This window comes from Pleurodeles waltl, chromosome 1_1 (assembly GCF_031143425.1).
Source record: "Pleurodeles waltl isolate 20211129_DDA chromosome 1_1, aPleWal1.hap1.20221129, whole genome shotgun sequence".
In the NCBI taxonomy this organism is placed as follows: domain Eukaryota; kingdom Metazoa; phylum Chordata; class Amphibia; order Caudata; family Salamandridae; genus Pleurodeles; species Pleurodeles waltl.
The window spans coordinates 361494985-361517929 of NC_090436.1; the positions used below are offsets into that span (position 1 = coordinate 361494985).

The following is a 22945-nucleotide window of genomic DNA, read 5'->3' on the forward strand; positions in this document are numbered from 1 at the left end:
GACCTGAGGCGATTTCTGGGGAAAGCCAGCTACCGGAAAAGAAAACTGGCTGGCTGATGGAAGACTGCGATCTCCTGGGCCCTCGAGACTGCTCGGTTGACCCGCGGAGTGTAGGACTGCGTGGCGGACCTGGGCCCCAGAAAGGAACACCCTTGGCCCTGAACTTGTGTGCAGGGGCCCGGCCGGACGGCGCTGATGGCCCTGCCGCTGAAGCTCCCGTGGGGCTGGGACTTAGATTAACGCCATGGGCAAAGATAAGTCGGCGCGGCAGGCGGCGGCGCAAACACGCATGGACCAATTCACCACAGGCGCAACTAGGACCCGGGCGGAGGACCGTGCCCCGAGTGGAGGTGGCGAAGTGCAGACGACGTCCGGTGACCTGGCTGCGATCCTCCAGGCGATCCAGGCATCCCAGGTGGCAGTTGAATCCAAGATAGTTGAGGCTAGGGTGGACGTGGCCCTGGTCCGGCAAGATCTCCGCAATGCCACGGCTCGAATTATGGAGGACGAATCCAGGATTTCCACAGTGGAAGATGACGTGACCGCTCTCAAGGCTCAGGTCTCCGCACTGACTACTCGCACATTGGAGCTGCACCGAAGAGCAGAAGACGCTGAGAATAGGTCTAGGCGTAACAACCTTCGTATGGTGAGTCTACCTGAAACTACTGCAGCACCATCTCTGGCCACGTACTTGGAGGAATGGTTCCGCTCTTGAATGCCGGCGGACCGCCTCACACCATGGTTCGCGATCGAGCGAGCCCACAGGGCCTTGCATTCGAGGCCCCCACTGGTTTCCCCACCCAGATCAGTGATACTTTGTCTCTTTAACTTTAAGGACAGAGACGCAGTGCTGCAAGAAGCACGCTCTAAAGGAGACCTATTCTGCAACGGGGCGAAGGTCCTCCTTTTCCCTGACTACACGCAAGAAGTACAGCAGCAGCGTCGCTCAATCACTGAGGTGAAACAGAAACTGAGAGCAATGGGCATTCAGTACCGTCTCCTGTTTCCGGCAACACTCTGTGTGGTCCACATTAACAAGACTTACTTCTTTGAACAGCCGGCCACGGCATGGAGCTGGCTGACGGAAGAGGTTCCTCTTGGTCCGTACAGAGACGGGTCAAAACTGCTACGAGAAGCGCCATTGAGCCATAAGAGGGGGCAGCAGCCCGACCGACACCGCCGCACGCGTCCCGGCGGCACAGGGTGCGGCGCAGATCCCATTCCGACTCCCCTTCGGAGACCGCCAAGTGGAGCCGCAGAGCCCACAACCATTGGAGGACTCTGGGGGTGCCCAGGAGGGCGCTGGGCCGCAGGGTGTGCGCCGCAGACCCGGTCGGGGTCCCTGGATGACACGGATTTGTCCCGCAGTCCAGTGCTGTGACTTCACAAATGAGAAATAACTCTGAAAATGATGCAGACTGCCGGGATGAGAAATATGCCAATTTCAACTAATTACCGTTTACTGTGTTTCTGTACTTGATCCGACATTATGGAGGGGTCCACCACTGCCCTATGAGTTTACGGTTCACCCCACTAGTTCCGAAAGTGAGGTGATATATATGGGCGACAGATGCTTCTGGGGGAAGTATGGGGTGGGGTGGGAGTTGGCGGGCAAGGGAGTTTAGGCCTGGTTTCAAAGGCCGATGTTATTGTTTTTGTTCTATTAAAATGTTTGTGTTTATTAATCAACGCACGGAGCAGGAAGCGCAGAAACTTAATCGACACAGTAGGGGCGCATGTTCCGTTGCGAAGGGGGCAAGACAAAGGTTTTCCGAGGTCCCCAGGCCCAGTAATGGCGAGCTTTGGTAATCGCTATGGGAATTTTCAAAGACACCCGCCCCCATGAATCAGACACAGGTTATCTTGTGGAATGTTAATGGTCTCCTAGACAAGATTAAGCGTACCGCAGTGTTTGCCTTTATACACCGATATCTACCTGAGGTACTCCTGCTGCAGGAGACACATCTCCTGGGTGATAACTGCCCCTTCTTGACCCACAGGGGTTTTGATAGGGTGTATCATGCTGGGATTACGCGCGGATCGCGGGGGTGGCCATACTACTACACCGTACATTTCCCATGACAAACATCCAGGTATGGAGGGACCGACAGGGACGCTATGTGGCCATCACCGGGAAAGTTGAAGAGGCTACGATCAACATGATCAGTGTTTATGCTCATTGGTACGTAAAACCCTTGAGGACCTCACCAAACTGCTTCTAGACCTGCCCCCCTGGGCTTACTATGTTGAGAGGAGACTTCAACGCAACCCCGGACCCGGCCTTGGATGTAGCCGGTCCGCTTTCCGTATATAGACACGCAACAGCGGCGGGAATCAATGGATGGTTCTCTGAGATGGGGCTTTGTGATGCTTGGTGGGTATGGCACCCAAGACGGCAACAGTTCACCCATACCTCAGCGGCCCATGGCTCGCAATCCAGAATTGACCTGGTGCTACTCCCGAGTACGGACTGCACCTATCTCTCTCATATTGAAATACTAGCTAGGGGAGTCTCTGACCAAACCCCGCTTCGGTTCGTCGTGGGCCCCGCTCGGTCTCAGTCCCGTCCCATGTGGCGGCTAAACGCGTGGTACCTCCAAGACAAGAACTAGATTGAGCAGCTGCGGCAGTCACAACGAGAACTAAATGAAGGGCCTCCGTGGGCATTCTATGGGCGGCAGGTAAGGCGGTGCTGCGGGGTACATCTAAAAGCCTGATACGGGACCAGGAATGCACACAAACCCAGCGTATTGAACAGCTGGAGTTCCGGGCGCTATGTCTGAATGAGAGTGCAGCAAGCCCAAGCGAAGGGGTGACGCGTCAACTTCTCCTAATCCGTGAGGAAATCCGAGATCAATCTTTAGAAGCTGCAAAGCACCTGTGGAGGGCTACCACTGCAAAGATCTACGGGTGGGGGGACAAAACGGGAAAGATGCTGGATTGGCTGGTGTCCCGCCACCATGCTTCCAGGATTGTCCCTGAAATTTATGACGGGGAGAGGGGCCTCGTTGTGGGACACCTAGAAATAGCGAATGCCTTTGCCAGATACTACCAAACATTATATAGAGCGTCTGCAATGATCGATCTGGGTCAGGCCCGCCGATTATTGGACGAGGTTCCCCTCTCGCGACTGCCCACGGTTGAGGTGCGGATCTTGGATGAACCTATTAATGCAGAGGAAATTAGGGCAGCCATCTCTGCACTAGGTACGGGGAAAACGCCGGGTCCCGACGGGTTCCCCTCGGAATACTACAAAGCGCTCAAGGAAGACTTAACGGCACACTTGTTAAAACTCTTTGCGGAAGTGGAAAGTGGCGGATCCTTCCCCCGAGAGTTGGATGCCGCCACTATTTTAGTGCTTCCTAAAACCCAACCCCCTTCGCTGCACTGTGCGGACTATAGGCCAATATCGCTGATTAACACTGAGGTCAAAATCTTCACCGCTATTCTCGCCGCTCGCCTCAAGAGGGTTCTGCCGCAACTAATCCACCCAGACCAATGCGGGTTCATGGCAACCCGCAGTGCTCAACACTGCATCCGTCGGTTACACGTGGCTCTGGCTGAACGTCCCCGAGACCCCACCCTTTTATTCATCGACTCTGAAAAAGCCTTTGACTTGGTCAACTGAGGGTTTCTCTTTTTAGTGCTCCGGCACGCAGGCTTGGGGCCGAGGTTTCGTCATCAGGTCCAAGCGTTATACACCAACCCCACAGCCCGCGTATAGGTCAACGGGGCCTTGTCCTCAATTTTTTAGGTTTATCGGGCAGGCGGCAAGGATGCCCTTTATCCCCCCTTCTGTTTACCCTGGCCATTGAGCCTCTGGCCCAGATGATCAGGACAGACCCAGTATATCGCGGCTGGAAGTGGGGTCACTCCCGAGAGGACAGGATAGCGCTATACGCTGACGATGTCCTGTTGTACATGGAAGAGCCCAGTACAACGGGCCCACAAAGTCTCTGCCTTCTACAACGCTATGAACAGGCGTCAGGACTTAAAATGAACCCTACCAAATCGATACTGGTCCCACTGGCTAGTTCGCGTGACTGTTTTGACTGGCAGGACACAATACCTCTGCGCAGGCTCAGTTTTAAATATTTGGGCATCTGGGTGTCCCTCCTACTTGAACTGACATGGGCCAGAAACCTGTCACCGTTGTTGGCATGCGTCAGGATGGACCTACAGAGATGGCAGACTTTACCACTAAATGTGATGGGCCGAGTGGCCCTATATAAGATGATGATCCCGCCAAGACTTCTATATATACTTCAGAACTTTCCCCTCCCAATCCCTCGCTCCTGGTTTAGAGCTCTTGAAAGCGCTACAGGGCTGTTTCTCTGGAAGGGTTCCAGGCATCGAGTAGCGGCACAGCACTGCCGAAGAGGAGTATATGATGGGGGCCTGGGTAACTCGGATCCCTATTTGTATTATCTAGCCACCCAGTTAATGGTGATCCATGATTGGTTCACCGGGGGGTAGGGTGACCCGGCCTATCGGGTAGAGTTGGAGATCCTGGGCTTCCCACGTATCCTTGATGTGCTATACAGAGCACCCCTCCCCCGAGACATGGAAGAGATAACTAGCGTAGCGCGCCGCATTAAGACATACCCGCTGGAACACCGTTGTCACCCATCAGACCCAGCTGTGGAGGGGGAAGTGGTTGAGCGCGACTGCAGCGCTGGAAGGATTCGCAGAATGGGACCTGCTGGGCATTTCATTGGCGGGAGACGTGTGGAGAGGGGAGGCTATGAAATCATTTCAGGACCTACAAGCAGACTTTCAACTAGCTCAGACACAGTTCTTCAGATACGTCCAGCTTAGACATGCCCTGAGGGTCCACTTGCCAACCACAGGCCCTTTGCCGGAATTTAACCCACTTGAGGCCAAACTACTTATGGGGATCCTGGGCGGGAAAGGCATCTCCCAAATCTATAAAATGTTAATTAACAACACTCCCGGTGACCTGGGCTCAGTTAGAACCAGATGGGAGTCATGGGTTGGGGCCCTCGAGAAAGCGGATTGGAGGGAGGCTATGATGGCACCCAGGGTACTGGCGGTGTCGGTTAGACTTCGCACAGTGCAATTCTACTACTTACACGGAGCATATCTGACACCGTCCAGGTTGCACCGGGCGGGTCTCCGCTCCTTGGCTCAATGCCCGTGATGTTCGAGTGAACCTGTGGATTTCTTCCATATGGTTTGGACTTGTCAAGTGATACAGGCATATCGGGGCAAAGTGATCCAAGAATTGAGAATGGCCCTGGGACAGGAGGTACTGAGGTCCGGAAAGTTAGTCTTGTTAGGGGCGATGGAGGAAATGGGAGGATCACGGGCGAAACGCGCCCTCGCTGCCACAGCCATGTTGGTCGCCAAAAGAGACATCACTGCTGCCTGGAACTCCTCCGAAGGTCCATCACTCTGAAAGTGGAAAAGGGGTGTTGACTGGTGCGCAAACCAAGAAAAAGTGGTATACGAATCCAGGGGTTGCCCTCGGAAATTTGAGAGACTATGGGGACGATGGGTGGATTTGCTGCCATAGAACAGGGTGAGAACACGACTGAATGTTGTAACAAGATCTGATTTGATGTTTGCCTCCTGGTCCGCGTTACTGTCAAATGTCATTGTCGATTGGTGGGTTGAAACTGGAATACCCTGTACTGTCTGTGCCTTCTGCTCTGCACTTCTCTTTCTCTTTCAAAACAATAAAAATGTGTTTATAAAAAAATATATATATATTACGCAAAAAGGATAATGTGTGGAAATTGGGTTTCAAAGAATGTTTATCATTTGTAAAGTGTCTTGATTTGTTTTGATCTAATTAAAATATTTTTTCCATCAAGCTTCAGAATTATCAAAAAAAGTGCTTCATTTGTGGTTTCCTAACTCATTATATATTTTGAAATCTTTGTGGAGTTAATTTATAGCTATTTAAATTGTGTTGTGTGTTTCACACGTCACACTTCCTGTACCCGAGCAAGATTGTCACATCGTTCACTTTACAAACTCCTCTCATTTTGTAGTAAGGGAAAGAAAAGTAAACACCAGTCTCATGTTAAAGAAATAAGCAGCAATTTGTCAGGAGACATAGCCTTACATTTGACCTCTATCTTTGAACACATAACAGATGTGACAAGATTAAAACAAAATGTAAAAACATATTCATTGCTCATACTCTTTTATGAATACCAACATGGTTATTTTGCGGGTGCTGCAGCAACCCCTACACTCATACTTCTAATGCTTGTGGCCAAGTTAAATTAGAAAGGCCTATGATGCTCCAATGAAGTCTTGTATGTGCTGCATAACAAAGATCACCCATTTAGGAAAGTTGCATCAGGGAGGGTGGCACATAGGTAGGCATGTTTCATGTGCCCTCCTTGATGGCAGAGACTATTGGCAATATAATTGGTCAAAGCCATCCTTTTGTCAATGGACACTGGAGCCCTTCCTCCAAGCCACCGCAATGCAGGGTGCCACGGCACACAGTCAAATAGACCAGACCTAGCTGTGCTGCCTGGATCTGCGCAGGAATACAATTAGCCTTCCTGTCTAACTGACAGCTTCCCCGGGGGACAGAGAGATCTTAAGGTCAGAGCGAATCTACCCTGACTTTGACAAAGTAAAAATTGGACACCACTCTTCGAAGGATGCAGAGTTTACACTCCTTCTAATCAGGGTACATTTCCTGGCACAGGTTCTGTAACAAGATATCTGTAAAGGGGACCAGATTCTTCTCAGAAATCCTTTGAGTGATAGCACCAGCAGTGGCTATACAAAGAGAAGTGGAATAACTGGCTTGAGAAAGTTTAAACAAGACAATGTAACTAACTGTAAGTAGTGTGTCAACAATTTTTCAGCCAATGACCCCCTTGTGTCAACAAATTTTTGATCCCTCATTGATTTAAGGGCATTACCAGGACATATATGTGTTCAAGCACTAGGCCATAAAGGCATGGTCCAAGAATCAGAGAATGGTTATCAGATTAGTACAGAGGAGAAGGAGAAAATGTGGGTGAAAAACAATGGAGGTTGGAGAGGAGCAAAGTGCAAAGAATCAAATGTCAGAGGAAAAACGTACTGAAACAAGCACCTCTCGCCTATTTGAACATAAGGATATAGAAGGACAATTCAATGTTTTGGCTAAGATAGCGTGCTTGTGCTGTCTGCAAAACCTTTTGTTGAGAAAAAAAGATAAAAAATGGGCTTAGACCCCTTAACTTACTACTGGCTGGCTCCAACTGCACTCTTGTTTCCTTGCTTTCTATTGGTCACAGCCTCCTGCTCGCATTCTTCTTCCACTTGGGCCTTCGAGTTTTTGTCCCTGATGTGGAGCATGGACCAAGTACAGCGTTGTGTCTGTGGCCAGTGCCCTTCCACTGGCCGCACGCTCCTACAAGTATGTTTTTTATTTTTTTCACATGCACTCTGTATGAGTGCATCTGCCTCCAGTGTTTCCCCCTTCTTACCGTCCGTGCTCTTGTCCCCCACGCTTGTCCACTCTCCATTCTGTTCTCTTCGTCCTCACCCACACCTCCCTTGTGTTGCTTGCCTCCCCACACTGTCCCACCCTCTGTTGTGTTGCTGCTTCTCTCCTAAACCTTTCTCATGTTACTTGACACCCACTGCACTCATCCCACCCTCTGTAGTGTTGTTGCTCCCTCCCCCCAACACCTATTTATGTTGCTTGTCCTCCCGCCCTCCTCTCCATGTCCACTGTATTGCTACTCCTCCTCCCCACGGTTCACTCTCACTCCCCCAACCCCTCCTACACAAATATTATTAAACAAAGCTAAACAGCTCTTGCAGATGCGAGTGCTATTTGTCTTTGTTTAATGTTTTTAGACACACTGCACAGCAACGTGGGCTGCTATTCAACATGGCTTAAAAATAAAAGCGCAATGCAAAACAGGAGGCTGATGCTGCCATCTAGTTTTGATGAAGCTGCATTCCAACACTTCTAACTGAATGAGACAAAGGTTTGTCCAGTGAAGCATTTCACATTCTCAATTAGAAGCAATTATGGAGCTTGAATATTGGAGGCTCTAGCTAATATCAATGGGACACATTTCCCATTATTTTGCCATTTATACAATAAGAAATTGAGAAAATGAATTTTATGTACTTCTCAAAAGTGAAAAGAGTGACAAAGCTTGAGGCAAAACAACCATGTTTCATTTTTGTCAAGTGGGAAAAAGTGTAAAATCACTTTGCTCCATTTTTAAAAACAGTGTTATTAATTGAATAAAAATGTTGTTTGATCCATGTTAAGTGTAGGTCCCATAATTCATTTCCTCCATTTATGAGGTGGTGCAAAAACATTTCAGTAATGTCAAGTGGGGTAAAACGTGCTTGTTCCATTCCATGTGACATAAGCTGTGGAATAGTGCAAAGTAGATCGCCCTCTTTTATCTATATGTATTTCCTGCTCAGCAATGCATTTGACCCCTAAGGTATCTTACTTACCCCCTGAACAAGTTGCCGAACACACTGACCACGGCTGGTGATTCCACGAAAAGCCGGCGTCATTATCGCCGCTGCCAGTCCGAGTGATTGGGATGTTAAATGTATAGCGAATGCCCATGTTCTGTTCCTGCAGCAGGACCTGTGATTAAAAGCAACAACTTCTGGTGTTACAACGGCTGCAGTGAGAAGAAAACAATCAATCTAGGTATGTCTTGTGCTGTAGACAGAAATGCAATATATCAAGCCATAATAATGCGTTCATGCACCTAGAAAGAGATGTTGGGCTCATTTTGTAAAAGCATAAACACATGCTGCTTTTATTACCCACAAGAGAGGGATCATTTCCCTTTTAAGAAAGTGTCATTTCCCCACGTGTGAGTACTGATGTCTTAATGACCCAGCGGCACTGCTTCTCACATGTGAAAAGACCGAGACACAAGACCTAGTAGTGCGAACACCCTCTGCAGATAAAACATACCTGACTGATGGATAAGACAGCCATCACACTGATAGAGAGATGGGATGAGAAGAAGAAGGAGACATGGGCCCACAAGTGTGGGTGAGAGAACGAGACAAGAAAGAAAGAGAGCACACGAACAAGATGGCGAGAGAACCAGTGACAGAGAGAGAGAAGACACATGAAGAGTGAGTCATCTAGGCAAGACAGAGGAGAACAAGCATTTGTAATGCTATAGGTCTCTATTTGCTTGAGTTAGAGCTATTGGCATTGTAAATTCATAACTGGGCCTTTCTTGCCACATAAATTGGTTAGCCCTGCCTCATAATTTCATCTTTTTCTGCCATATAATTCCAGTGGCCCTGCATACAGTATAACTAAAGCACTTCCATATACCTTATTTCTGTATCTGCAGCAAAAACTGAAAATGTTGCCATTTAGCATCCTGATTTAAATCTGCCATGCTAATTCCAATAGAATACCACTCTCACCACCCCACCATCAGAGTTGCTGCCTGGCTAACACAATTCCCCCAAAAAAGACACAAGATAGCCACAGAGAAGAAATAGACTAGAAAGGTCACCCAAACATATCAAGACTATTCAAACGGTCATAGTGTAATAAAGATGTTAAGTTGGCCTGAAATATGGTCATAAGTGTAATAAGGAAAAATTATTAAAACATATACAATTAGCATATAAACCTTTATCAGAAATAAACGTTTGGCATTAGAATGCAAGAAACATGGTCATGTAACCATTTTGTTAACCCCTAGAGAAAATAACCCCATGAAAAAAACAGGAAAAAATAATGCAGTGTAACCATATGTATAGCCCCAAGAGGGTGCTTTTAGGGCTAGCTGTAAAACAAAAGCTCAAGCCATGAGAAAGCTTAAAAGATATTAAATGTTTGGAGGGGTCATTATTTTGGGGTCCCAACTAACCTAGTGTTGGGACCCAGAGATGATGTAGACAGAACAAGCCATTTGAAGGTGGTCCTAGGACCACCACAGGCAGAGTTCTAGGGCCACCACAGGCAGAGTTATGAACAAAATGTTTTATAAAAGTATTGCCCTACAAAGCATTATAGGTGAGTTTGCGTACCTCGAATCTTATAGTATGTTGACTGCAATGCTCAGAACAGCCCCTAGAGAACACCACATTAAAAATAGCATTTGGAAGAAACATAATCCTGTAATCATACAGTGAGCCCTTAGAGAGCATAACCACGTAAAAAAGTAATGCAGTGTACCCAAATATTTAGCCCCTTAGAGGGTATGGTGCATTACATATTTTCAAGGCTAGCAGGACTATTGTAATGATATTACAAACACAACCCATGAAACATAACTTCTCTCAGCTGTAAAACAAAAGTTCCAGAGATGAGAAAGCTTACAAAAGATAATTAATGGTCATAGGGGTTATTATTTTGGAGTCCCCACAAACACAGTGTGGGCACCCAGAGATGATGTAGACAGAAAGAGCACATTGTGGTCAATGTTTTGTCCTACAACCACCGCAGGCTGAATAATGAGCAAAAGTTAGAAACTAAGGGAATAACAACAAAAAAGAAAATGGCAATAAATAATACTATGTAACCATATATTTAAATCCTAGAGAGCATATTGCATTACATATATTCAGGTGTAGTAGGCCTATAGCAATGATATTACAAAGACAGCCCTTAAAACACAAGCTGTTTCCAGCTATAAAACAAAAGTTCCAACAATGAAAGCGCTTAAACAGACACTGAATGGTGGTAGGGGTTATTATTTTAGGGTCTCCAATATCCTAGTGTGGGGACACAAAGATGGTGTAGACAGAAAGAGCACACTGCTGTGAACGTTTTGGTGGTGGTCCCATTGTCCTAGGGCCACCACAGGCTGAGTTATGAGCAAAAATGTTTTGTAAAAGTAATGCCCTGCAAAGCATTATGGGTTAAGTTCTCCCGAGTGCAGTGAATATTGTATTATCGGCTCTCCTGCTGTGCCAGGACAGCTGCTTTCACTTTGAGGATTTCTGTTTTAGGGAAAGCATTGACCAATTTCAAGTGTTTAAGGGGAGAGCCGCAAGAAATGACTCTGATTAGGTAACTGTGAACAATGTGACCAAGGGCTCCAATACTGCCACTGTTGTGGCTGTTCACGCTGTGAGCACCATAGCTGCCATGCAGCATGTAGGGGAGAGACCAAAGAAATAGTTTGCCCATGCTGAAGTATATCAGCAATCATGCAATAATGCATGTAGCAGAGGCAGTCTGCAATGTTGACAAAAACAGCCTCAAGGCCGGACAAACATAAAGCATTTACCAATGACATCAAACGATTTTTGAAAGGCAAGCCCACAAAATGAGTGAAAGTGATGGTCATGTGATGGGCCTGGTTAAAAGCCCATACTACTTAGAAAAGGTCAAAGCGCTTGCGCACTTGACCTAAAAACGGAGGTTGAGAAGTGAAAGCGAAGAAAGGAGCACAAGAGAGACACAGAGTGAGAGAGAAAGAGAGAGAATAAGCACTGATAGTAGGAGAAAAGAAAAGTGAGATTGCAGAGAAAGAGAATGCGAGGAACAAAAAGAGAGACAGAGAGGAACAGATGAGTGAGAAAGACTGTAAAATCATAAAGATTGTGTCAGAAAATACAGCCCTAAAGACAGAGATCTTGAGATACAATGGAAAATAAAGAGAGTGATAGTAAAGAGAGGGGGAGAATGACAGAAATGGTTAGCAGAAGAGAGTGATACTAAATGAGAGAGGCAGAATGGAATGAAAGACTTAGGGCCTGATTTAGAGTTTGGTAGGGGGGTTACTCCGTCACAAACCTGACACCCATCCCGACAGCTAAATTACAATCCCACATTAGCCCATGGAGATTGTAATACCACAGATCGGATATCCGTCACATTTGTGACAGAGTAGCCTGTCCAACAAACTCTAAATCAGGCCCCTAGTGAGAGACCAAGTTGCACAGGAGATCTTCCAGTCATGTGTGCCGAGCAGAAAAAGAGTGCAACCCGTTACTGCTGTCCCTGAAAAAACAGGATGTAAAAACCATACAAAACAGAGAGTAAAACATCCCTTCAGTACAATGCCCTAGAAACCCTAAAAAATGTAAATACACTCCCCCCCCCCCCGGTAGCAGTACCCCTGTACAAAAAGAGACAGGATAATTTTGAAACAGACCCCAAAATCTGCGAATGAAAGAAAACAGATGAGGACCAACTATCTCAACAATGCAACTTGGGACACAAACAAAATGATAACCCTCTCTCATACACTATAATATGTATGTGGAAACAAGCAATTACTAGTATGGGCGATTCTACAACGTTACTAACTCCACAAAGTGAAGCATGAAGAGGCGATCTGCATTACTCTCAGGAAAGGACTAGAGTCAGGGACGCCTGCTAAACAGCCCCGGGTGGGCAGCACTACCACAACCAGAACAAAGAGAGGAAAGGGAGCTTCCCACCACCGTTTCCACGCCCGGAGGCGCTTTAAGAAGGCTGCACTCCTGCTGCGTGGGACAAGCCCATCTGTGGCCGTACAAGGCTGGGCTGGGCATTCTTTCTTAGTCTCTTGGTTTGAGGACTTGGATACTTTTGTTTGACTCGGTAAGACCTCTTTATATAGAATTTCTGCAGATTACTTTCTATCATGGGGAAAAGAAAGCAGAACCAAGTAGGGATTGGCATTAATGTTAACTTCCCCAGTACTGCTAATATGATTACCAATTACCTTACTGATGCAATGGGAAAATTAACTGAATAGATTAGCGAGTCTCGCTTTGGCATTGATAATCTATTCAGTTAATTTTAACTAGTGACCACTGTAGGAAGTTGGCTTTGTATATACTATTTCAAAGTAAGAAATAGTGTGCACAGAGTCCAAGGGTTCCCCTTGGAGGTAATATAGTGGCAATATTAGATAATTCTAATGCTCTATTTTGTGGTAGTGTGGTCGAGCAGTAGGCTTATCAGAGGGTAGTGTTAAGCATTTGTTGTATACACACACAGGCAATAAATGAGGAACACACACTCAAAGACTTACTCCAGGCCAATAGGTTTTATATATTGAAAAATATCTCATTTATTTTAAGAACCACAGGTTCAAGATTTACAGTTAATACTTTAAATGTAAGGTACTTTACTTAGATACTTTAGGAACTTTGAATGAAAACAATATAATGTACACTCTTTGTAAAAATGGCAATAAGCTATTTTCAAAGTGGACACAGTGCAAAAATCAACAATTCCTGGGGGGAGGTAAGTAAAGGTTAGATTAGGCGGTAAGTAAAACACTTACAAGTCTCAGTCCTGGGGCATAGGCATCCCACCGTTGGGGGTTCAAGGCAACCCCAAAGTTACCACACCAGCAGCTCAGAGCCGGTCAGGTGCAGAGGTCAAAGAGGTGCCCAAAACACATAGGCGCCTATGGAGAACAGGGGTGCTCCGGTTCCAGTCTGCCAGCAGGTAAGTACCTGCGTCCTCGGGGGGCAGACCAGGGGGGTTTTGTAGAGCACTGGGGAGGACACAAGTAGGCACACAAAACACACCCTCAGCGGCACAGGGGCGGCCGGGTGCAGTGTGCAAAGCAGGCGTCGGGTTTTGTATAGGTTTCAATGGAGGGACCCGGGGGTCACTCTAACGGTGCAGGCAGGCACAAGGGGTGGCTTCTTGGGACAGCCACCACCTGGGCAAGGCAGAGGGTCACTTGGGGGTCACTCCTGCGTTGAAGTTTGGTTCCTTCAGGTCCTGGGGGCTGCGGGTGCAGTGTTGGTTCCAGGCATCGGGTCCCTTGTTACAGGCAGTCGCGGTCAGGGGGAGCCTCTGGATTCTCTCTTCAGGCGTCGCTGTGGGGGTCAGGGGTGTCGTCTCTTGTTACTCACGAGCTCGCAGTTGCCGGAGAGTCCTCCCTGAGGTGTTGGTTTTCTTTACGGGGCGTCGGGTGCAGAGTGTAGAGTCTCATGCTTCGGGCGGGAAACGTGAAGTCTTTGGAAGTTGCTTCCTTGTTTTTCTCATTATCTCCCCTGGACTTGCCGCCAAAAGTGGGGGCGGTGTCCAGGGGGCGGGAATCTCCACTAGCTGGAGTGCCCTTGGGCATTGTAACACGAAGCCTGAGCCTTTGAGGCTCACTGTTAGGTGTTACAGTTCCTGCAGGGGGGAGGTGTGAAGCACCTCCACCCAGAGCAGGCTTTGTTTCTGGCCTCAGAGAGCACAAAGGCTCCCACCCCAGGGGGTCAGAAACTCGTCTCTCAGCAGCAGGCTGGCACAGACCAGTCAGTCCTGCACTGAAGGATTGGGTAAAATACAGGGGGCATCTCTAAGATGCCCTCTGTGTGCATTTCTTAATAAATCCAACACTGGCATCAGTGTGGGTTTATTATTTTGAGAAGTTTGATACCAAACTTCCCAGTATTCAGTGTAGCCATTATGGAGCTCTGGAGTTCATTTTTGGCAAACTCCCAGACCAGATACTTAATATGGCCACACTGTACTTACAATACCTAAGAATGGACTTAGACACTGTAGGGGCATATTGCTCATGCAGCTATGCCCTCACCTGTGGTATAGTGCACCCTGCCTTAGGGCTGTAAGGCCTGCTAGAGGGGTGACTTACCTATGCCACAGGCAGTATTTTGTGGGCATGGCACCATGAGGGGGATGCCATGTCGACTCTGCCTTTTTCTCCCCACCAACACACACAATCTGCAATGGCAGTGTGCCTGTGTTAGGTGAGGGGTCCATAAGGGTGGCACAACACATGCTGCAGCCCTTGGAGTCCTTCCCTGTTCACAGGGCCCTTGGTACCACTGGTACCTTTTACAAGGGACTTATCTGTGTGCCAGGGGTGTGCCAATTGTGGAAACAATGGTACATTTTAAGTGGAAGAACACTGGTGCTGGGGCCTGGTTAGCAGGGTCCCAGCACACTTCTCAGTCAAGTCAGCATCAGTGTCAGGCAAAAAGTGGGGGGTAACTGCAACAGGGAGCCATTTTCCTACAACCACCAAAAGTGCTTTGCGAGAGGCCATCATAGAAACAAGTACAGAAGCTGTCAATTTGACTACTGAATCAGAACTGTGAAAGGATGGTATCTCTGGTGCAGACTCTATAGCATCTCCAAACCTACCGGCATTAATAGATTCAATAGAGAGAATAGAATTACTGATTAGTGGAGATGATTTGACTCCTCCCCCCCAAGAAAAAGAGGATAACAAAATCTAACTCTACAACTTTATCAAAGCCCCCAGAGGAGGGAAGATAACATTTGGAATGGATGGAGCAAAATCGCTGCTGATTGTCCTTTACCAAAGAGTATGGAGACTCTGTTTAAGAGGTTACATAACAAGTTAGATAATATAGAATCCAAAATATTGCTAGAAATCAAAGAAATAAAAGATCGTGTGAGCAGGATTGAAAAAAAGTGTTAATATGGTGATTCTGGGGGTCATATGGTCCCGAGTGAAAATCAAGCAGACATAGGTGCCCGAAATATCATTATGGCAGGAAATACAGATTCTAACAAAATAGGCAACAAAAATGGCCAGTCTGCACTCAACCGATAATAAATAAATCTAGAGATACAATCAGATGTAAACCATAGATGGGAGAGTGTAAATAGAGGGAGACCTCCGAACGATGTCCTACATCTTCCCCCAGACGCAACTCTTTATAATAATTGTACTAAAAAACGTACCCAAGTTAGGACCAAATATCGTAGAGACCTGGTTAGACTTGTTTAACAAAGTTGTACACTGGATGTCGATGAACATATGCGCACCAAATGTTCTGTACCAGGAGATCCTATTTGTGAGACAAGTCCGGTGGGTGGGACATTTGAAAGAAGAAGAGCGAGCTTGCATTGTGGTTAAATTTCGCGACTCCCATTTTGTGAAAAATCTTCTGTCAGACTTACATAAAAGACAACAAATTTGCCTAGATATGAAAAGAGAGATAACGGCTGTCCCCTTAGGTTTTTAAAAAAAAAGAACATTGAATAATCCCAGCGCGAGGCAGCGGTGTGGTATAAGGGGATCAGCTAGTAATTTGGATGGGTATGATAATTTAGAATGTTTCAATCAATACATCCCCCTGAGCAATAGTAAGAAATCGGATTGACAGAAGGGGGACATGAAGGGAAAGAGGGTGTCCGCCCTAGATGAAATATTTAACACTATAATAGAATCAACAACTAACACTCTTGTTTGTGATAGTATTGTTGATAATGTTAGGAGGGCCTTAACAAGGGATTCAATTACTTTTATGTCATGGAATATAGCTGAGGTAAGAAATAAACTAGCTGATAAAGAATGGCAGATAATATTAGCCTCTTCACATATAATCTGCCTACAAGAGACATGGCACATGGGATCCTTTTTTGTTGAAGGATACTCCACATTTGCTAAACCAGCTTCGCACTCATCTAGTGGGACAGCTAAAGGGAGACTAGCGTTATTGTTCTCAACATTAATACCGTCCACTTTGGTAAAGTCATTTTCCAGTTCTCCCTATTTCCAGTTTTTATATCTCTGGATAAATGATACTACAGGAATTGTAATAATTAATTATTACAATGATAAGTTTGATAATCTGAAAAATGTGGTGGTATCAATTCTCCAGGATGAACTACATATGTTTCTAAGTGATATTACACCTCCGTACACTCTGGTATGGGTTGGAAATTTTAATATTGGGGCATACCAGATTCCAATTGAGAAGGTATGTGGATATATGGATGATTGGGGTAATGCTCGACCCCACTTCCCACATGATAATTTTGGAGCCGCACTGAATGAGATGATATTCAGATATGATTTGGAACTGATACAACAAGAGGGGTCCCTAAAAGGAGAGAAGATTCCACATTTACGGGGGGCACTCCTCAATTATCGACCATATACTAATTTCTAGTAACAGTGTAGCCATGACTAACCCACTCAGGATTATGCCCACTATTTTCAGCGATCACCATTCTTTGTTAATCACACTGAAACTAGGTGAACCATACAAACAAGGGGAACGGATAACAACAAACCTGGAAGTAAAAAAGAAAAACTGAATTACTGTAAGATGGACTGGTATGAATGAAAAAGATTTAATGCAGAAAATCATAACTGAGCATGAAAAATAAATCTTAGCAAGCACTGAATTCAACCAGCGTCCACTAGAGATCCTACTGTCCTTTAGTAGGCTTAGTAAGCCCATCTAAGGGAGTCTAAAACTGAGGCATGAAAATAAAGAGAAAATAAAACAGGGCTGGTTTGACTGTAATTACTCACAAGTAAGCCAAGAACGTAAGCAAGCCTTACAGACTCGGCCCAGGTATAAGGAGGAAGTTATCATCAAACGCTCTAACTATAAACTTGCATTGGAGGCTAGAAAGTCCCAAGTGAGAACAAGAGTATTGGAAAATCTTGAGCAAGCAGAAGTTTTGAGGGATAACACCTTATTTTGGAAAACTGTCAACCAATCATTTTTGAAAGACACAGATACATTCGAAATTCTTACACATGTACAATCATCGGATTGGCTCTCTCATTTCAGCATGATTTTTAACCCAGTTAATTTGGCAATGCATCCTTTGAATACTGAAATAATTGAGATTAGGCCACCCTTTCTAAATGTGATCAGCTTAGAGGAAGTAAGATCTGCTCCTAAAAAATGTTTAAAAGGGAAGGCACCTGGCCCCAACAGTGCCCCAGTAGATGCCTATATGACATATATCGATCTATGGTGCCCTATCCTGACCCTAGTATTTTTGGCAGTGACAAAATGATGCATTCTAATTTCATGTGCGGAAAGTATAATTGTCCACATTTTTAAAAAGGGAAATAGGGGCAATGCTAAATATTATCGACTCATCTCCCTCCTAGACTCTTCGATCAAATTACTAGGGAGAATACTCCTAGGAAGACTAGAGATTTGGGCAACCAACAACCAGATACTTACAGAAGCACAATTGGGATTCAGACCTGGGGTTGCACCCTAAAACAATACATTAACCTAAATTGAATACTAAGTAAATATACAACAGTGAAAAATGGCCATGTATTTCTCTGCTTTGCAGATCTTAGCAGCACTTTTGACCTAGTCAATCATGCAAAGTTGTGGAAAGTTTTGACGGGCTTGGGTGCCCCCTAGATATAATTAGTTTCCTGCACAACTGTATAGCTATCAAACAGCTCGAGTGCGGTATGGGAAAAATGGAGACTGCACATCAGGTATTAGGATCGGGAGAGGCATACGACAGGGGTGTGTATTAGCTCCTTTTTTATTCTCTCTCTACATCAACGTGGTAGATGCCTACTGAAAACAACTGGTAGCTGATGTACCAAAAATAGATAACTGCCCGGTCCCAGTCCTCCTATACGCAGATGACGCAGTCCTATTATTATGGACTGCAAATGGTCTACAATGGCTGATTGAGGGCTTTGTACATTTTATGGAGGAAAGAGATACGCACATAAATCTGAGTAAAACAGTTGTAATGACCCGTGGTCTAGGAAATGCTAGTAAGAAAACCTATCTCATGAAAGGTAAAAACTGTGAGGAGGTAAATAACTTTATATATTTGGATGTACAGTTTTCTAATCTGGGTCATTGGAATCGACACCTAGATATAACAAAAATGAAATATGTAAGAGCAACAGAGGCCGTTTTTAGGTTCTCCCAAAAATTTGCAATAAGCCCCTTAGAGAAATTTTACAGATCTATAGAAGTAAAACAATTAATAGTGTTACGTATGGCTCTGCCCTATGGGGATCATCACTCGAGATGCAATCTCTACAAGTACTGGAGAATAAATTCCTCGGCAGATTACTTGCTGTGCCAAATACAACTACTACATATATGATACATAAGGAACTGGATTGCCCCTATTTAGAAGATTCTATATGCATTAATGCATTATTGGCACAGCATTTAATCTGGTCCAAAGAAAGTACAAGATTCACAAAGAAGATTGTTAGAGATTGTTTAGCTCTAGAACATCAAGATAAAATCCCATGGTTTGCACATTTGAAGAAATTATTGAAGAGCATAAACCTGAACCTGGATTTGGGTGACCCAGCTAGTATTCTAAAATTTAGGAAAAAAGTTGAAAAATCAACTAATGGGACAGAAAGAAAATGAAAGAGTTATCACAGAAAGTAGGAAATCCTCGGTTATGCAATATAGAAACGAAGAAATAAATGACACTGTTCAAAATGATCTGTTAATAGTACCAAACACATCAGATAGATTTTATCTAACCCCAATGCGCTTTAGGACATTACACTTTGTAGTGTCTTTCCCAAAAATGGAGAATTGGAGCAAGAATTTACCAAAGTGCCCTTGCGTTGGCCGATTTGCACAATCCACTCAGCACTATATTGTGTCTTGTAAGTTATACCATGACATTAGGAAACGCTTTTTAAAACATTTGTTTATTGCCAACAAATTGTTTTATTGTAATTAAGCTTTTAATTATTTATGTAAATTGGACACTGAAGAAACATGTTGTGCAGTTATAAAATGTATTGCATGTGCTATTAAACAGAGGAAAATGTATATGCCCTTAGAAAATCTCTGCTATGAGAATGAATAAAGGCTATTTTGCACACATTGTTGACTCTTTCTGTTTATTATTAGTCTGCAGACCTTTTTCAATGCAGATTTCTTTTTTAAATTGTATAAATTGGATATTGAAGGTATTTTGGATAAGGAAATTGTACATGCACTTAGAAAATTTCTGCTATGAGAATGAATAATGGCTAATCTGCACAAATTGGGGACTCCTTCTGTTTACTATTAGTATGCAGCATTTTTTAATGCAGATTTCTTCTTTTAACCATTGTGTACATTGGATATTAAAGGTATTCTGGATAAGCCATGGCATAACGATATGCAGCAAAGGTTACCTGATTAATGGATTTTTTTTATTGCACGCTACTTTGTTTTAAATTGTGTATCGTTTATGGATTGATATCCGAATAAAGATTGATTTGATTTGATTTGACTTGTTTCACATATCTTAAATAACATAAATTAAACAGGTAACTACATTCTGTAATAGTTTTCTCCGTGGCAGTGTCTTGGCTGAATGTAAACCCTTAAAATGTATCCCCTCCAATATGTCAGCTATGTGATGTGTTAATGATAGAGTTTTGCGAAAATGAGGGTTCAGTCTGGCGACCTAAACAGGCCTGTTTATGGGCAGGTTTTGGTTGCCCACTGCACTACTGGACTTTGTAGGTCAGATGTGTTCAGTCCATTGGTCCTCCTTCGTGTGTACTAATCATGAGGAGAAGACTGCAATCGCTTGTGGTTTATGTTTTTTAACTTAAACTTGAACTATAAACTAAAGTAAGCATCTTTGAGGGGACCTTACGTGTTAGGGAGAGGTGGGTACGAGCAAAGGCACACGATTTGCGATTATGTTCTCACTGTAATTATTGACATTGTGGAGTTGTTTCAGCGGTGTGTCAGTGTGGGCACTGTCCAACTTCTTACATTGTAAATATTACATGCATGAAGGAAGGGGGGATGTGTGCGCACCGTTACAGCCTTGGCCGGTTGCCCCTAGTCACTGTTCTTAATTAATTTAGTCTGGTTTCCTCTTCAGGTGTCTAATGAGTAATGACTGTCCCCGTCACTCTTATCACTTGTGGTGTCCGGTTCCCTCCTCTGTCCCCAGCCCTGTTGGGGTGTCCAGCTATCCAGTACCTCTAGCCATAATTCAGCCACTGGCTGCCGCCTGATGTCTCATGTGTCTTCCTGGCGCAGGACACTTCCTTCCGCCTCAGCCCAAATGGAGCGGCTTTTTCCCATGTCTCTTCTTAAATCCTGGATGTGGATTTCCAGGCCAGTGCTATCTTACGTTTAGCTAAGGCAAGGGCTAGGTCTATGAACCTCGTACCCACCCTGCGCTTTATAGGACTTGGGAAGTTCCCAAGCAGACACACTTCCATGATCCACGAAGGTGCTCTCCCGATTCTGTCCCCAAGATGTTGTCGGGCTACAACCCAGAAGTTTTGAATAAGGGAGCAGTCCCATACCATGTATTTGAAATCAGCGTCTGGTGTTTGACAATTCAGGCAAAGCCGAGCATCCCCACCTCACCCCACTTAGAGCCTGTGTAGGGTGAGGTATGTCATATGAAGGTAATTGAACTGTATATATTTTAACCTAGAGATGCAGGATATTTTCTGGGGGTATGCGAGTAGTTTGTCCCGATCTGTGTCTTGTGTCTCATGACCCAGTGTCCTCTCCCATCGGGTTCTGAGTGTGTCCAGGGGCAGTCGTGCATGTCAGTCAGCGCTTTGTATATCCAGGTCACTTGTCGCCTGACAGAGCTGAATGAGAGTAGTGAATTCAGTAATAAGTGTTGTGGGGGTTCTTCTCTCCCCATTCCCCATAGGTCCGAAAGGATTGCCTCATACAACTGGAACTGGCTGATAGGTAGTTGGAATTTGTCAACCAGGTCTGTCAAAGGGACAAGGGTCCCCCTTTAAAAGCAGTCTCCAATCTGCAGCAGCCCATGCCCGTAATTCAGTCTGAGTAAAGTAGCTAACTGGTGTGATGTGCGGCAGTCCCACTAGTGGCAGCATTTGCACATACACTGGGGCTCTTCATGTTCGCACCACACCCCAGCACCTCCCATATAAAGCCTCTTGTAGGAGTGCCCCCTGTTGGTGTAGCAGGGTTTCAGGACATAATAGTCTAGCAAGGGGTGTTATGATGAGGTGCCAGCCACCTGGCCACCCTTTGTAGTTGGGCAGCCAAGTAGTACAACTCAAAGTCAGGCATTCCAAGGCCGTCCTTTACCACTGGTCTATACAATATGTGAAGTGCAACTTTGTGCCTGTCCCCATTCCAAATGAGCTATTTGAGCAGAACTTTAAGTTGCTTGAACTATGTCCCCGGGAGTATCACCAGGGTATTAGCAAAGTAGTATAGAACCCTGGGCAACATCACCATCTTGGAGAGCTCAACTCTGGCCATGAGCAGTAGGTGCAAAGTTCTCCAAAAGGTGACAGTAGCTCATAAGGTGTGCAGCCTCCTGTCCAAGTTCCCCTCCTTCATAGCTACAAGTTGGTGGTAGATTTGCATTCCTAAATATTTAAAAGTCACTGGCACCCACTGAAGCTGCCCAGGGAGATCTTGTGGTGATGGGGCATCTAGTTGACATGGGGACAGTTAGGTCTTGGATTTGTTGACCCGTAGGCCCAACATCGTGCCGAAGTCGTCAAGGCAACGAACCGCACGCATTGCCCCCACTGCGCCATTGGTTAAGTACATTAGGATATCACCAGCGTAGAGGGAGATGAATTGTTCTGGGCCCTTTATCTTGATACCATTCCCATACCATGCTGACAAATGTGTTCTGCCAGAGACTTTATAGCCAGGGTGAATAAAAGGGGTGATAATGGGCAGCCTTGTCTTGTGCCTCTGTAGATGATATACTCCTCTGAGATGGTATTTCCCATTTTAACCCTGCCGTTGGTTTCGAAAACCATAGATCGACCCATTCAATCCAGCCCTCTCCCAGCGCCATCCTACACATTACCCAATCAGATAGTCCCATCTTACAGAGTCAGTCAAAGGCCTTCTCAATGTCTACCGACATAATGTGTGCTGCTGGTTGTTTTAGGACCTCTAGGCGATAAAGCATATGGGTTGGGTCAGCCTCCTAAGTTTGACCGACGTGCTCCACTGTCGGATGAAACCATTTTGGTCTCTGTGTATGAGAGCCTGCTTTTGGGGGAGCCGTCTAGTTGCTAGGAATTTGCTTAAAATTTTAAAATCCATGTTAATCCAGGTAGCAGAGTCTTGGGTAGCTGTACAACCATGGCGCTATGAGTTGAATCGGGGAGGCTGCCACGTCTTAGGGACTATAACAACACAAAAGGACAATGGACAGAGTGCTGTAACTTTTCAAACCCCCACCCTCAATCACAGATCTGGGTTCAATCCACCATTCGTTTGCTCACCATGCCACCGCAGTTTGGACCCAGCCATATGCAAATCAGCCTTGACCCTGTTCCCTATGGGA

At 45.4% G+C, this 22945-nt stretch overlaps 1 protein-coding gene across 1 annotated transcript in view; it reads right to left on the bottom strand.

The window, feature by feature from the left end:
* ADAMTS6 (ADAM metallopeptidase with thrombospondin type 1 motif 6) overlaps positions 1 to 22945 on the bottom strand; it is a 1391222-nt gene that overhangs the window by 173385 nt on the left and 1194892 nt on the right. The window contains exon 20 of the mRNA XM_069222749.1: positions 8461 to 8599. Within this exon, the coding sequence (XP_069078850.1) occupies positions 8461 to 8599 (139 nt within the window). The remainder of the gene's footprint in view (positions 1 to 8460; positions 8600 to 22945) is intronic.